General features: G+C 47.7%; 1 protein-coding gene and 1 non-coding gene across 7 annotated transcripts in view; one reads left to right on the top strand and one right to left on the bottom strand.

Moving 5' to 3' along the window:
• DENND2A (DENN domain containing 2A) overlaps positions 1–17,194 on the bottom strand; it is a 105,852-nt gene that overhangs the window by 64,537 nt on the left and 24,121 nt on the right. For 5 of the 6 annotated variants that reach the window (XM_029922620.1, XM_029922614.1, XM_029922610.1 and 2 more), the window contains exons 2-3: positions 10,679–10,780; positions 6,695–7,831 (exon numbers count right to left, since the gene is read on the bottom strand). In XM_029922620.1, the coding sequence (XP_029778480.1) occupies positions 6,695–7,831; positions 10,679–10,752 (1,211 nt within the window). In that variant the 5' untranslated portion in view covers positions 10,753–10,780. Of the gene's footprint in view, positions 1–6,694; positions 7,852–10,678; positions 10,781–17,194 lie in introns of all 6 variants that reach the window. The other variant, XM_029922613.1, reaches the window with a different exon arrangement.
• On the top strand, positions 15,200–15,306 carry LOC115286095. Its single transcript, XR_003905855.1, has one exon. It is a non-coding gene; the product is annotated as a U6 spliceosomal RNA (small nuclear RNA).

Below are 17,194 nucleotides of genomic sequence, written 5' to 3'. Positions count from 1 at the left end.
CGAGTCCCAAATTGGGTTCTGTGCTGGTGCATGGAGCCTGCTTGGGATTCCTTCTCCCTCTGTCCCTCTGCCAGACTGCACACTCAATACTCTCTCTCTCTCTCAAAAAAATTTATAGGGGCCCCTGGGTGGATCAATCTGTTAAGCATCAGACTTCATCTCAGATCATGATCTCGTGGTTCATGGGTTTGAGCCCCATGTTGATCCTCTGTCTCTTCTCTCTCTCTGCTCCTCTTCTGCTCTCTCTCTCTCTCTCAAAAATACACATTTAAAAAATTGTTTAAAAGAAAGATCTGACCGTCATTGCTCTAATGTAGAATAACAACGGTCCTCTCTATTCTTTAAAAAATTTTTTTTACTTCGAGAGAGAGGCAGAGTGTGAGCAGGCAAAAGGTAGAGAGAGAAGGAGACACAGAATGCAAAGCAGGCTCCAAGCTGTGAGCAGAGCCCGACATGGGGCTCGAACTCAGGAACTGCGAGATCATGACCTCAGCCGAAGTTGGATGCTTAACCAACTGAGACACCCAGGCGCCCCATGCTCTCTATTCTTATCTCTTTGTTTTCCAAGCAACTGACATTAAATAAAGAATTTACAAAGTCACGCTTGTCTGACGCCTTCAAAGTAACTTTTCCTCTGTCAAACTAATCAAACAATTTGCCCCTTTGAAGATCTGAAACACCCAGTTTTTAGACATGGCAGGGAGAACTGCCTCATGGATGTCGTGTTGACTGGGACAGACTATAATGACAGGAACAGACCGCTACATGGCTGGCAAGTGAACATGGGCGCTCAGTGGGTAACAGGCGAGGGTTGCTGTCCAGCCAGGTGACTCTGGGGATCCCTGCCAGTCCTACAGAAGATGGCAGCAGGGGCATGATTTGGCAGCCATAAAATGACCCAGGCTTCCCATCCTCAAGAAGTTCTGCAAGTTATGGGGCGCCTAGGTGGCTCAGTCAGTTAAGCATCCAGCTTCGGCTCAGATCATAATTTCACGGTTCGTGGGTTCAAGCCCCACACGGGGCTCTGTGCTGACAGCTAGCTCAGAGCCTGGAGCCTGCTTCAGATTCTGTGTCTCCCTCTCTCTCTGACCCTCACCTGATCGCACTGTCTCTGTCTCTCAAAAATTAAAAAAAAAAAAAAAAGTTCTGCAAGTTGTGTGCTACAGCCCCAAGGAAAGGCTGGATCTATACAAAGCCAAAATAATGTTGAAAAGTTGAAATTTTGGTCAATGTAGTTATTTGGCTTCATAAGGATCTGAAAACTCCATCATAGGATGAAATTAAACTAAAATAAAAAATCTACATTCCAGGGGCACCTGGGTGGCTCAGTCAGTTAAGTGTCTGACTCCTGATCTCCGCTCAGGTCGTGATCCCTGCTCAGGTCATGAACGAACGATTTGTGAGTTTGAGGCCCGCATCAGGCTCTGCACTGACAGCATTGAGCCTGCTTGGGATTCTCTCTCTCTCTCCCCTTCCCCCACTCGCCTGTGAATGAGCGTGCACTCTCTCTCTCCATAATAAACAAACTAAAAAAAAAAATCTGCATTCCAGATAAAACATTTTGGGGACAGAGATACACGTCAATTCAGGATGCTGCTTACAGTTAAAATATAGTCACTTTCCTTGTTAAATGTAGTCCTTCAGGCCTTCCTGCCAGAGTTATTTGATGTGCTCTACACAACATACACAACCCAGTCAACGCTGCTGTAGGAACCTTATCTTTGGAATTTCCTGACATTTAAGGGCTTCTCATTTCCCATTTCAGAATTGAAGGCATAAGTCCTTGCATTTAATTTCCTGGGGCTTTAGAGAAATGAAGAAAGGAGGAAGGAGAGAGAACACAGGAGAAAGGGAAGAGAAAAAAAAAAGAAGAGAATGTCAAGAAAAAAGACATTTTCTCAACCTGAGAATCTCAGTCTGCTGGAGAGGCCCCTGCAGGCGTGGACTCGTCGGCCTATGAAAACAAGCCGAATATGGTCTCTGAAGTGCACAGCCTGGCCGGGTAATTCTAAACCCCCCGAACCTCAAAATCCTTAATCATTTCTTTCTTGGCTTGGCTCTCCGGCCTCAAAGAGGACAGTAAGTCAGCCAAATTCTGAGTTGAGCTTCTCCTTTTTTTTTTCTTTTTAAGAGATAGGACCACAATAAAGAGCACACTTTATTATTATTTTTTTAAGTAGAAAGTGAACATCTTGCCGTGATCACCCCCATTGTACTATATTAAACAAAAGGAAAAATCCAAAGCCAAAATTCTTAAGCACAGCTGATGCAACCATAATCAAACTAGCCAAGAAAAATTTCATCTCTGACCTGAAACTAAGTAACTTTAGCTGGTTTTAAAGAGAATCCTGGAAGACTGAAAAGAGCAGAAGGGGGGCTACCAGAGAAAAGATACTGAGAAGAACTGTTGACCAGGTTGATCTGTCTGCCCAGTGAGGCACACAGGAAAATACCCCTATTTCCCAGAACCAACCAACCTGCCCCGGGAGAGAGGGGGCCTTTTTTTTTTTTTAATGTTTATTTATTTTTTTTTGAGGGATAGAGAGAGAGACAGAGAGCGAACGAGGGAGGAGCAGAGAGAGGGAGACACAGAATCCAAAGCGGGCTTCAGGCTCTGTGCTGACATGGGGCTCGAACCCACAAACTGTGAGACTGTGACCTGAGCCAAAGTCGGACGCTTAACTGACTGAGCCACCCAGGCGCCCCAAGAGAGGGAGCCTTTTTGGAGAAAGAGCCTCTGTCACAGCACACCGAGGGCATGGGCAGCTGGCTCACCGGAGGACTCAGGCACCTGGGCTCTGGCACTGGTTTGGGAAAGGATTTGGAACTGGAGGTGGGTATGAGCTCTGTCAGAACATAAACAAGGGAGCTCTAGACTCTTCTATAGATCCTACATACTGAGGACACTAAAGCTTGGTGAAGACCAGTCCCATTTATGGAATACAGATACAAAAAAATCTTAAAAAGAATGATAAACCAGGACCAAATGGGAGTTCACCCCACAAATGTAAGAATGGGTTAATTTTAGGATATAAAGTCATTGCTTGTAGGTCAATGGATAGGAACCATATGATCATATAAAACTACCAAAAGTAACTTGACAAAATCTAACATTCACTTCTAGTTTTTAAAACTCTTAGTAAAGGGGCGCCTGAGTGGCTCAGTCGACTTCAGCTCAGGTCATGATCTCATGCTTTATGAGGTCGAGCTCTGCGTCGGGCTTTGTGCAGACAGCTGAGCCTGGAGCCCGCTTCAGATTCTGTGTCTCCCTCGCTCTCTGCCCCTCCCCTGCTCATACTCTGTGTCTTTCTCTCTCAAAAATAAATAAACATTAAAAAAATAAAATATTAAAAACAAATAAAACTCTTAGTCAGAAAGGAAGTATAAATGAAACACCTTGATTACATAAACACATATCTCAGGCAAGAGCACCTGTGGGCACAACACCAGGAGCATTACCATGAAAGTCAGGGAGGACACAGGGCTGCCCACTGCCATCAGCGCTGTTACTGAACACTGTTCTGAAAGCATTAGCCAGTGTGACTCGGAGAACAATTCAGAGGTATTTGAAAGAAAAGGCAAAATGATAATTCTTTGCAGACAATGTTACATACATCAATGATCCAAGAGAATCAACTGACTATTTAAAACAATAAAAAAACTTCTTTAAGGGGTCTTTAAAAAAATTTTTTTTAATGTTTTATTTATTTTTGAGAAAGAGAGAAAGTGTGTGAACAGGAGAGGGTCAGAGAAAGAAGGAGATAAAGAATCTGAAGACGGGCTCCAGGCTCTGAGCTAGCTGTTAGCACAGGGCCCGACACGGGCTATGTGATCATGACCTGAGCTGAAATCGAATGCTTAACGGACTGAGCCATCCAGGCGCCCCTAAGGGGTCTTTTGAGAGAAAAACATACAGGGGCGCCTAGGTGGCTCTAGTTGGTTAAGTGTCTGACTTCAGCTCAGGTCATGATCTCACATTTGTGAGTTCGAGCCCTGCATCAGGGTCTGTGCTCAAAAATGAATAAACATTTAAAAAATCAATAAATAAACTAGGGGCACCTGGATGGCTCAGTCGGTTAAGTGGCAGGCTTTGACTCAGGTCACAATCTTGCCGTCTGGGAGTTTAAGCCCCGTGTCCCTTGAGCCCCGCATCGGGCTCTGTGCTGACAGCTCAGAGCCTAGAGCCTGATTTGGATTCTGTGTCTCCCTCCCTCTCTGCCCCTTCCCCACTCACGTGTTGTTTCTCTCTCAAAAATAAATTAACATTTAAAAAAATAATAAAATAAACTAACATATTTTGTGTGTGTGAAATTTGACATAGAACATTTAGCACCATACATGCAAGAATAGTCAAGATGTTTTTGAAAAAGGAGGAAAATAAGGAAACAAATACTGTGGTTTTAATTATAACAAAGGTGATCAATCAGTCACTTTTTCTGGCGTACGACAAGACAGTGTATTTATTTAAAAAAATTTTTTTTAATGTTTTATTTATTTTTGAGACAAAGAGAGACAGAGCACGAGCAGGGGAGGGGCAGAGAGAGACGGAGACACAGAATCAGAAGCAGGTTCCAGGCTCTGAGCTGTCAGCACAGAGCCCGATGCGGGGCTCAAACCCACGAACATGAGATCATGACCTGAGCAGAAGTCGGAGGCTTAACCGACTGAGCCACGCAGGCGCCCCTGAGACAGTGTATTTAAAATGTCAAGAGAATCGTCTGATTAGGAATGATAAAGAAATTTCTGTAAGCTCTACCAGATATTCAACATATCATGAGGTTAAAATAATTAAAACAGTTTGGTACTGAAATAGAAATAGCTACTCTAATTAACAGAACAGAACCAGAAAATAATAATAGCAGCTAACATTTATTAAGCATTTACCATACGCCAGGTTCTATTTTTTACTTACGCTTACACACATTTATTCGTCCAATCTTCAGGACAAAGCTATAAAGTGGTTTCTAGAGCCACCGCTAATTTACAAAATAAATAAAATGAGGCCAAGACAAACTTAGTATCTTGTACGATGTCACGCAGCTAGTGAGGAGCTGATCTAGTAAGTTCTCTGGCTCTGAGTCTTCCCTAATGCTATCTACTATCATCCCAGCATGATATGTAAATTGAAAACAACCCAAGCATCTGTCAGTGGAGGAATAATTAAATAAAATACGGTTAATCCACATGAGGTAAGGAACGAAGCAGTCAAAAAATGAAGGTGAAAAAAAAAAGTGGCAGCACTGAAAGACCTCCATGATATCCCAAGTAAATTTCTTTTTTTAAAGGACATAATTTATATCTATCCGCCCCCCGAATATGCAGAACTTTTTCTGCTGGAAGAGAACATAAGAAATTCTGTTTCTTACAGCAAAACAATCCTACCTGCCAGATCATGCTGAGTAGAGAGTGACATGGCTGCCTATATTTCTAGAAAACTCCTCTGGCTGCTAAGCAGGAATGTATTGGGGTGGGGGCAGATGAAAGATTAGTAATAAAGAGGTAGGTGGCAGAGGAGCAGATGGACACACAAGATAACGTTTAAAACTAAAAATTTTTAAATGTTTTATTTATTTTTGAGAGAGAGAGAGAGAGACATCGTGAGCAGGGGCGGGTCAGAGAGAGAGGGAGACACAGAATCTGAAGCAGGCTCTAGGCTGTCAGCAAAGAGCCCGATGTGTGGCTCAAACCCACGAACCGTGAGATCATGACCTGAGCTGAAGTCAGATACTCAACCAACTGAGCCATCCAGGCACCCCGTCACACTGTATTTAATGTAACTGGCAAAAGGCAGGAGACGAAAGGGTCTCTATCTGCAGGCAGCATGACCTAGCATGGAGCAAAGCATTCCTAAGCTTACTCTTGTCTGGAAAAGCAAAGGACCATCCATCGGTTCTTTGGAGTGACAAAAAATACACTAGTGCTAGCTGTGGGCACCTTAAAACATTCTGAAAAATAACTGATTTCTACCAAACTCTGTGGCCTGAGACCGAGCATCTGAGCACTGGAGAGGATTACCCCCAACCCCCCAGAAAGAGAGAGCGAGCGCATTGGCTCAGTTGTAATCATGTGACATTCAGTATCCCGTACTACTCACATTGCAAGATATCGCTCATTTATCAAGTTAAAATTTACTAGAAATGTTTGCTTCTCCTGCAGAACATTCGCAGAACAAGTTACTCGCAACCCAAGGTGCGTCTTGTAGCATGCCTAAATGAGGAAACTGAGGTTTCAGGAGGTTAAATAACTTCTTCAAGGTTGCAGAGATAGACTGTGACCCGGGCTATGTGTTTCTAGAACTCATACCAAGAAAAAGACATGGAACAATGAGCCAGTGGGGATTCAAAGCAGCATGCACCAGTTGGGGACGGTGGGGGCAGAATGAGCCGTTAGCACCAGTTAGTCGACTGCCAGGGTTAACACGAGCTGTCCTCAAACCCCTTCTTAGTGTCAGAATGACAAGGACGTATCACACCCAAAAGGTAATTTTTCAAAGCCCATACTCTTTTTCGAGGACAAAGAACACAAAACACGCACATCAGCGATCACGTCTCCGGGTTTAATTGATAAACTATCTCAAGCCTCGAACAGTCCCGACCAACTGCAAGATCCCGCAGCGTAATAAAACAAACAAGGAGGCTCACGGCAGCTGCGATGCAGCTTCAACGGCTGGGGCAGATGGCCACCTGTCACCTACCTGTGGTCAGCGCTGGGTTTCGGTCTTCCGGTCCACAGTCTTCTGTTCACAGAGGAGGGCGGGGGAGAGGACGGCAGGGGCGGGGGAGGTAGAGAAGGCAGAGGCGGCAGGTGCCTCTTATCCCTCCTGGAGCCCGGGTTCCCGTCCTTGTCCCCTTCTCCGTCGTGTTTGAATGTTCTCCGGGGTTTGGGCAGGGGGTTGATGAAGGGTCTGGCGGGGGCTCCCTCCGAGCCCCTGTCCACACTCTCCAGGCTCCGGTCGCAGGGCCTCCGGCAGGATCCTCTCCTCTCCTCCGCAGCCTCAGGGGCGAGGTCCCTGGCCTCGGGGTCCCAGTGGTGGGGCCTGAGGTCGGGGCCACGTCCGCCCCCTAGGTTCTCAGGAAGGGCGGGCCCCTCCTCAGCCTTGTCCGGCAGGCAGTGGGGGGAGTAACAAGTCCCCGGTGGCTGGGGGTCCAGCCCTGCCGACCCGTCCTTCAGAGCCTGCTCCAGTTTCTCCACCTGCCGCAGCACCGACAGGCTGTCGCTGGGGAAGCGCTGTTTGCCAGGCCGCGCCTCGCGGCCTCTGCCCCAGCCGGGCTGGCCGAGGTCTTGCCTGGGCTCTGCAGCCTGTCCCCCGAATTTCACGACCCCTGAATTCCTCTCATTCTCCTTGCTCTCTGCTTCCGGCCTGGCTCCATCCTGAGCCTCCGTGACCCACGCTCTCACGGCATCGCTGCTTCGCCTCCCCAGCACACAGGTCGGCAGCTCATCCTCTTGCCCGTCGGCTTTCCTGCCCGGGGCAGGAGCGGGCAGCTCCCGTCTCCCTTCCCATTCCGATATCTTGTCCCTTATGCTGAGGGGCTTGGGCGGGGCCCCCCCTCGGGCGGCAGGGCAGGGGTGCTCACCGCCGCCCGGCTGCCTCTTGCCGGCCTTGCTGGCTTCTTCAGCGCGGAGATCCGAAGCTGGGTCGCTGATGATCATATTTGAGCCGAACATGTTCTGCGGAAAACAGTCCCCTCTTGACTCCAGCATCAGGTGATCGAGACTTTCCAGGGAGCTCCTTCTGGGGGGTGAATCCTCACCTGTCTCTGCGGAAGGAATGGAGGACCCACGTGGCCTTCCAGGGTCCGCCCCAGCCTCTGCACCTTCCACCTTGACCCTGGACAAGAAAGACCAACACTGGGTGAGGGATTCTTGGTTACTGTTCTTGGCTGCTCGTAAGATTTGCTAACACTTAGACATAAATGTTGTAAGCTGGTTGTAAGCCAAAAACATTGAAACCACCACTTCAAAAAATCACTTTCTTGGGGTGCCTGGGGGCTCAGGTGGTTAAGTGTCTGGCTCTTGATTTCGGCTCAGGTCATGATCTCACCATTCGTGGGATCAAGCCCGGCTTCAGCGGGCTCTGTGCGGGCAATGCGGGGCCTGCTCAGGATTCTCTCCTTGCCCCTTCCCTGCTCTCTCTCAAAAATAAAGAAATGTTAAATAAATAAATAACAAACATGAAAAATTATTTTGAAAGAAAAGCAGGAGAGCATTTTTAAGCTAGTCTAAATGGCAATGGGGGTATCCGTGTTTTTGAATGCAAAACATTCTCCCACCAGCAAAGGCTACAACTAAGCGGAGTGACCTTGGACATGCCAAGACTAGCAAGCGCACATGGACCAACTTCATGGCACCCAGTTTTTGAATATGTGGATCCGACAAATATAGGAATTCTGAAACTCCAGTTAAGGTTCACAGTGAGGGACAGATAATTAGCAATTTCATGCATCCTGTTACTATCTAGCTCTCTGCTCAAAGGCTAATAGTTGTTTACATGAAGACACCCCCCCCCACCCCTGCCCCGCTCTGGGACATTAACACGTAAACCGTGTTGCTGTTCATGGTTACACAGCATGAGAAACTTGTGCAAATGCAAACACATTTTCACATTTTTAAATACGGCTATCAAAGCAGAATTCCTGATTTAAATAAACGACCAGCATGGACGAAAGAGTGCTTACAAAAGAGAAACATATTTTGTAATTGCTCTGTCTCCACTGAAGACATGAACGTGAATTCAGATTTCAGTCAGAAAGAAAAGCAGAATCAGTCTGTTGACATTTGACTGAGAGTTCAAAGGGCAGAGGTGCAAGCCTTGCTCTCACAGCGCTGGAAGCGAGAAGAGACAGGACAGACACATATTCAGAGAGAACAATTCAGGTTAGTTAGTTCAGGCTGAAAGACAGTGGATGCGTGGGGTGCCTGGGTGGCTCAGTTGGTTGGGCATCCGACTCTTGGTTTTGGCTCAGGTCATGATCTCACGGTTTCACAAGTTCTAGCCCTGCGTTAGGCTCTGCTGGTGGCGCAGAGCCTACTTGGGATTCCCCTTCTCCCTCGCTCTGCTGCTCCCTGACTCACACTGTCTGTCTCTCTCAAAAATAAATAAACTTAAAAAGACAGTGGATGATAGAATAATAATCATTAGTATCATATGTACTGTTAAATATCATTGACAGCAGATAAATATGGCTTTTTAAGTTAGAGGGATCTTGGTGTGAATCTTGGCTCCATTTTTTCATTTTATTTTATTTTTTTATTTTATCTTTTTTTAATGTTTATTCATTTTCGGGAGACAGAGGCAGAGCATGAGTGGGGAAGGGGCAGAGAGAGAGGGAGACACAGAATCAGAAGCAGGCTCCAGGCTCCAAGCTGTCAGCACAGAGCCCAGTGCAGGGCTTGAACTCACGAATGGCAAGCTCATGACCTGAGCCGAAGTTGGATGCTTAACCGACTGAGCCACCCAGGTGCCCCCCTTTTTTTTCTCATTTTAAAATAATAACCCTCCCTCCCTTCTCTAGACTGGAACTTGATTGGGACAGAGGCCAAATTTATCTTTTTTGCTGTGCCTAGTATATAGTAGGTAGCCAATAAATATTTAGAAAATGAATGAACGGATGAGTTAATATTTGTAATGTCCCCACAGTATAGCACACAGTGTAGGTCATGATATTACTAAATGGCAAGCAGTGTTTTTTAAAAAAATTTTTAAAGTTTATTTATTTTTGAGAGAGAGAGAGAGAGAGAGAGAGAGAGAGAGACAGTGTGAGCAGGGGAGGGGCAGAGAGAGAGGGAGACACAGAATCTGAAGCAGGCTCCAGGCTCCGAGCTCTCAGCACAGAGCCCAAGGCAGGACTCGAACTCGTGAACCACAAGATCATACCCTGAACTGAAGCTGGCACTTAACCAACTGAGCCACCCAGGCGCCTTGTGCAAGCAGTGTTATTGTCATGATTACCGTTATTGTCTAAGATCCCGAACATCTGGAGTGACCTCACAATCACTGAGGCCCTATCTAAAAACTGAAAGGGGGAAAGGATGGCTGCTGGAAGGCTGCACTGGATTTACAAAGCTCCAGCAAGAGGCAGAGATGATGAAACCGGAGGCAGAGGGCCTTCCCACATGCTTGCTGCACCCAAGTTTCTCAAGGGCCTGTTTCCAGGACTCTACGGCCCCGGAAGGGGCCAGGGCCTGGTGTGCAGAGCTGTGAACAGCCCAGCGGTCGCCAACCCCTCTGCAGAACGTGAGACAGACAATCAGAGCAAAGGGCTCCATCTGGACAGAAAACAGCACTGCGGAGATAAAATGGGCAGAGCTGGCTTTGCGGACAGATGCAGCTGTAAAGACTTAAGGCGCAAGTGGAATGCAAATACCCGTGCATCCTAGTAGTTAGAAAAGTAAGTCCTGGGCCGGAAAGCGTATCGGGGAGAGGCCTGAAGCTGCCACACGACTGTCCCCTGGACACCTGGGCAGCAGTCAGCCCTTGCCTTGACCACTGTGGTCGCAGGTTCTGCAGTGCCAGCAGGAGGGGAGGATTTACACGAGGCACATCACAATGACCAGGAGAAGAATGCCTCCTTGGTCCAAGGAAGTGGGGTCAGAGAGGAGGGAAAGGAGACAGAGAAAGGAAGGAAACTGAGAATCCGGGCCAATTCCTATACTCTCCGGGGAGAAAAGCTCTTACTTGTCAGCCAATTTGTAGCTCAGGTTTTCAGTCTGGCTGTGGCTGCCCTTGGCCGGCCTGCACACTGTCATCATGTCAGCACCAAGAGGAGCTCCAGGTCGCCTGGGGGAACAGGGATGCACACTCAGTGAGTCACCACGGCAGAGCGAGGGCCCACACCCGGACTATTTATCCCTGATGGAGTCCACCCCGGAGTGGGCGGGGGTGTGTGTGACTGCAACACGCCCTTCAGAGTCCCGGACCCAGGAGAGCGGGGCAAGGGCACAGAGTCCTGAGACCCACCTGGACTCAGACCCCGTACCAACCTCTTCTCATCCAGACCCCAGGCCAATCTCCTCTGTGTGTGTGTGTGTGTGTGTGTGTGTAAGCAACACAGAAACACCAGCGCAAGCTGACACTTTTGCAGGATCTCTAAGGACCTGCAGTGAGCTTTACAAAAGTCCCCCAAGAAGAAACAAGTTGTTACTTTACTTGAAACAAGCAATAAACTACATGCAGAAGCAGAAACATCAACACAGAGGTACTCTTGGGCTGGCCCTCAAGGGAAGCAAGCACCCACACAACCTTGGCTTTGGAATTATGTAGGAAGGACCTCTCCCAGCGGCTGCAAACTCAGCGGAGGAAACATGTGACCACTAGGGTCATCTTTCTAAGGAAAACTGGTGCTTCTGGCAAACCAGTAACCCCACCAGGCACCTTAGACCTGAAAAATAATAAGGACCATGAGGATACCAAGGCAGCTGCCTCAGCGCGGCGGTGGGTTTATGAAATGCCAGTGCCTGACAATGCGAATGAAGTGAAGCAACTGATTTAAATGTATGACTTCAACAGCAAGTCCCTACAGAAGGCCGGGTCTCTCAACATGAAGACAAATGGACATGGCTCAGGTGGATGCGGTTCAGAAGATGAGACCCATCAGGAAGGGCTACGCAGTGCAATTACCTCGTCCCCATTAGGAGGGACATGCCTGGCCCTCCTCACGGGGACGAGGTAACTCTTTGACTAGAGTTTCAAGAAGTACTGAGCTTTAGAGATTCACATTTCCTTTCCACTGACCCTCCAGGGACTTCCTCTTCTGAATTTCTCTCAAGTTCCGAGATTCCTATCCCCGCTCCCAGGATAGTCTACCTACCAGGTGACAAGGTGGGCTGCCCAAATTCCTGGCCCGGGCACCCCCTTCCTGCACACAATCAGAGGGCTAGGCTTCAGGACATGCACATAACTCCCGGGAACAAGGAGAGGGAAGCCAGGAGGAGGAAGAGAAAAAGAGTGAGTGTGGGGAACAAATTAAAAAGAAGGTGGGTAGGATTGGTGAGCTGAAAAGACAGGAAGGGAACAGACTGGTCCACGAAGGTGTGGGTTTGGGGAGGAGGTCGGAGGCTCAGGCCCGCCCAGACTGCAACCGCCCCAACCCAGTCACGGGCACCCCGAGTCTTGGGGGTGGCAATCCTGACAGCAAGCCCTGCTCCTTTTTTTTTTTTTTAATTTTTTAGAGAGAGAGAGCAAGAGAGCGAGCACAAGTGGAGAAGAGGCAGCAGAGGGAGAGAGAGAGAGAGAGAGAGACAGACAGAAAGAGAGAATCTTAAGCAGGCTCCATGCTCAGCTTGGAGCCCAATGTGGGGCTCGATCTCACAGCCCTGCAATCATGATCTGAACTAAAATTAAGAGTTGGATGCTCAACCAACTGAGCCACTGAGGCGCACCAAGCAGCCTTCTGAGGAAGCCAGGCTCAGGGCTCTTCTGTGATGGAAAAGTGCCCTCAAGGGCCTTTCAGAGACCGGAAGGAACTCATTGCCTCTCTTGTAATGTTCCACAAAGCTCCTGGTCAACTATACTACAATAAAAAACCCAACTACTTCTGGAGCCTCTCCATTTGGCTGGGCTGAAAGACACTGCCCTTCTGTCCTGCATCTGGCAGAAGGCCCGTCACACGTCAAGGACAGCGGCCACTCCCCACCGCCCCTCCCATGCCAGCACTCTCCCTCCACGCAGGCCAACCGCAGGGATGCAGCCTTGTCCCCGTGAGCAGCTGCTCTCTCTGCCCACCCTCTTCTTTCAAGCTGGCAGCCCCTTCCCTGGGGCTATAACCCGGTGCCAGGCTTTGTGCAGATGATCTGTGGCCTGAAGGAGAGTAAGACATGGCGGCTGCCCTGAGGGAGAATGCCCGGGCTGTGCTTGGGTCACTGTCAGCCCTGGCATCCAGCTCTCCCCAAAAGAGAACAATTTCCCTACACTTCCCAGAAAGCCAGAGCTTTTCCAAAAGGGACAAAGGCCATTGTGTCTCATGCATGGAGAACCATGTATGGACTCTGAGGTTGAAGGTCACCAGAAGCACGTAAACAATACGGTACTGAAGTGAACTTGATTCCCATCGGGCAGAAAGGCTTCGAGTACTGAACTCATGGTCTTTAGAGAAATAGCTGATGCCATATTCTGAGAAGCAAGTTCAAGTGGGCTTCAGGGGCTGGAACTCAGAGGACAAAGAACCTCCCCTACTCAGCCATTGGTCTGCCGTCATTTCTGAGTTCACAGAGGAACGGAAAATGCGGCCCCCGAAACACCATGACCCTTCCCTTTTCACCTGTGATGTTTAAAAATCCTTAATTAAGTGGCGGGCCCAGCCTAATTTGCTGATTGGGAGTACTCTGGCTTAAAATGACCATAGCTTCACTATCACTATGCAGGTCTGTGACTGCAAGATGCGTGCTGGGAATCGGTCCAGTCAACCGGGGGACCTGGTCAGACAGGTGGATTCTCAGGCACAAATGCAAGTACCAACACCGACTGGGCACTGGCCTGGAAGCCGAGGTTTTTTATTTCTTCCTGGGCAATTTGGCCCTTGTGATCCAGACTGGTCTCCAGGAGGTATAATGAATGCATGACTAATAAAAACACATTTTCTCACTCAATTGCTTTCCATAAAAATACAATGGGAACATTCACCAGATGGGCTTAATTAGTACTAATAATTAGTACCTATAATTTTAATTGTTTAAAATGTTAGACATTTTTTTTTTGGACAAAATTCTGAAGCTAGATACCGGGTAGGAATTAAATATATTTTTTAGGGAGATGCTTCTGGTCAGTCTCAAAGGCCCACAGAAAATGTAACTGCTCCAGACTGACATTACCAGATCAAAACCCTGGATTCTTTTAAAATTCCTTTACTTTGGGGCACCTGGTTGATTCAGTTGGTTAAGCGTCTGACTTTAGCTCAGATCATGATCTCACGGTTTGTGAGTTCGAGCCCCGTGTCAGGCTCTGTGCTGACAGCTCAGAGCCTGGAGCCTGCCTTCGGGTTCCGTGTCTCCTTCTCTCTCTCTGCCCTTCCCCCGCTTGTACTCTATCTCTTTCTCAAAAATAAACAAACATTAAAAAAATTAATTTCTTTATATTAATCCACTAAGCTTGAAGTTCCAGCTTGATCTCTGAAAACGCGTTAAGGGCCTGGGCATACAAAAAGGTGAAATCATTAATTAAACAGTAAGTGTCTCTGGAGCACCTGGTGCCTCACTTAGTTGAGCGTCAGACTCTTGGTGTCAGCTCAGGTCACGATGGTGAGCGCGGACCCCGCATCAGGCTCCGCACAGATAGTGTGAAGCCTGGTTGGCATCCTCTCTCTCTGCCCCTCCCCTGCTCGCACTTGGGCACTTGCGCTCTCTCTCATTCTCTCTCTCTCTCAAAACAAATGAACAAAAAACCAAGTATCTCCCCATGAGAGTGTCAAGACTTTGAAACAGAAACATAATGTTTCCCCGTAGTAGGAAGGAGGAAGTGACCATATCAGATCTTTTCCTGAGCACAGTTCTTGCAGGAGATCCTGAGGGTACCCGAGGGAGGGAGGGGTACAGCGCCTAGAGAAGGGGCAGCAGGGAAAGCGGGGGACAGCAGCTCCTCCAGAATCCTGCGCACACCTACCTGCCTGCTCTTTCCTCTACTGCCCTTTGGGGAACCAATCTGGTGAGGCCAGTGCCGTTTTTACTGACAGAAGCCAGGTGCGACAGCCACTCGTGGCCTGAGGGCTGGCCTCTCAGAGGGTTCCTGTTTATCATAAAGCATTGCGCAGACTTTATGCTGGACATTAATGAATTATCCATTTATGATATTAAAAGCTATACAGGGGGGCGCCTGGGCGGCTCTGTCGGTTAAGTGGCCGACCTCGGCTCAGGTCATGATCTCGCAGTTCGTGAGGTTGAGCCCCATATTGGGCTCTGTGCTGACAGCTCAGAGCCTGGAGCCTGCTTCAGATTCTGTGTCTCCTCTCTCTGCCCTTCTCCTGCTGACACTCTGACTTTCTGTCTCTCAAAAATAAATAAACATTAAAAAAATTTTTTAACAAAAATATATAAAAGCTATACAGGATGCCACTGAGCCCTCACCAACATTATTAATATTCCTCCTGTTAACTCTGGTGAGGTTTTTATGATACAACAGGGAGGTGATACGTGGTCCACAGAAAGTTCACTATCAAAGTCACCTACAAAAAGAAGTTCAGATACCACTGCTTTAAAGATTGCTAGAGTGCTCGCTTCGGCAGCACATATACTAAAATTGGAACAATACAGAGAAGGTCAGCAGGGCCCCTGCGCAAGGATGACACGCAAACTCGTGGAGCGCTCCGTATTTTTACTCTGCCCCGAAATCTGGGGCACAAGTGGGAGAAACTTGAGAGACGTTCAGCGTGGATTCAGATGGCCGTGCCTCTTTGGGATCAGTGTCCTGTGCTGGGCTGAAAAGCAAATTGGTTCCCAATTTCCTTTTAGGGGCAACAGACAGAACAAGACTGGAGAATGGATGCCACAGTTGAATTGTGGCTAGAAAGGGACTATGTTGTCCCTCGTCCTTCTTCAGCATGTCGTCCTGGGGACATCTGGACAGATGCCTGTGTGGGAGCTGAAGACCATGTCTGTGCACGAGTGAGTGGCTGCCTGGAGTTCACTGTGATGCCAACGTGTGTCCCATGGTGACCCGCACACTCTTCCAGACTCTTAGGCAAGAAAGACTACAGTGTGATACCTGAGCACAAAGCCAAGGAGCTAACTTTTAAGTCTGACTGTAAGTCCGAGTTTGCCTTTGGCAGATCTCCAGGGTGTGGCCAGCTCTCTCTGACCATGGGTGTTGAAGCAGGCAGACCAAGAGACCGGGTACCAAACACACATGCCAAAGGGACCAGTCATCTCATGAGGACCCAGACATGACCCTGTGGACCGTTCCATGTGATTTGGAACCCACTTTTTATTAGCTTCCCCTGCCATCGTGACACTGATAGTTTGTCACATAAATCCCCCTGGTTGTTTTTTTTTTTTCCTAGAAAAAAAAATTTAAAAAGCATAACAAAACAAACTACAAATAAGAATGTAAATGCCAAAAAGAAAAAAAAAAGATTGCTAGAAAAACAGTCTGGACATGTATAAGCCACAGCAGGTGCAAGAAAACGGATTTCCCCCAAATCTTAAAAGCAGTGATTTAAATAAAAAGTGAGGGGCGCCTGAGTGGCTAGGTCGCTTAAGGGTCTGACTCTTGACTTTGGCTCAGGTCATGATCTCACGGTTCGTGAGTTGGAGCCGCACATCGGGCTCTGCGCTGACAGTGTGGAGCCTGCTTGAGATTTCATCTCTCTCTCTCTGCCCCTCCCTCACTTGCGCATGCGCTCGCTTTCTCTCTCCCAAATGAATAAAAATAAACTTTAAAAAAGTAGTTTAAAGTGAACAAATATATAAATAAGTAAAACCTGAAATCTGGAAATGTCAATCAACTGAAAAAGAAGCAAAGCGTGATATATACACAACAGAATATTATTCAGCCACAAAAAGAAGGGAAATACTATTGCACGTTCAATATGGGTGAGCCTTGAAAACACAGTAAATGAAAAAGCTGGACACAAAGGACCACAGATTGTAGAATTCCAGGTACGTGAGATGTCTAGAGTACGCAACTCCACAGAGGGAAAGGGAGTTGGGACTGGTTGCCAATACGTAAGGGCTTCTTTTGGGGATGACAGACATGTTCTGGAATTAGCCCGTGGTGATAGTTGTACAACATAGTAAATATACTGCAATTCACTAAATTGTACACTTTTTTTAAGTTTATGTATTTATTTTGAGGAAAAAAAGAGAGCACGAGCAAGGAAGGGGCAGAGAGAGAAGGAGAGAGAGAGAATCCCAAGTAGGATCGGCACTGTTAGTGCAGAGCCCGACACGGGGCTCGAACTCATGAACTGTGAGATCATGACCTGAGCCAAAACCAAGAATCAGATGCCAAATGGACTGAGCCACCCAGGTGCCCAAAACTGTACACTTCTAAGCAGTAACTTTTAGGTGAGTCATAACTCCATTAAAAATACATTATAAGGGGTGTGTGGGTGGCTCAGTGCGTTGAGCATCCAATTCTTGATTTCAGCTCAGGTCATGATCCCAAGGTCATGAAATCAAGCCTCATGCCAGGCTCTGCATGGAGTATGGAACCTGCTTAGGATTGATCTATTTCTCTCTCTCTCCCTCTGCCTCTCTCTCCTAT

This window comes from Suricata suricatta, chromosome 2 (genome assembly GCF_006229205.1).
Source record: "Suricata suricatta isolate VVHF042 chromosome 2, meerkat_22Aug2017_6uvM2_HiC, whole genome shotgun sequence".
NCBI classification, from domain to species: Eukaryota; Metazoa; Chordata; class Mammalia; order Carnivora; family Herpestidae; genus Suricata; species Suricata suricatta.
This window is presented reverse-complemented; position numbering and strand designations above follow the sequence as displayed.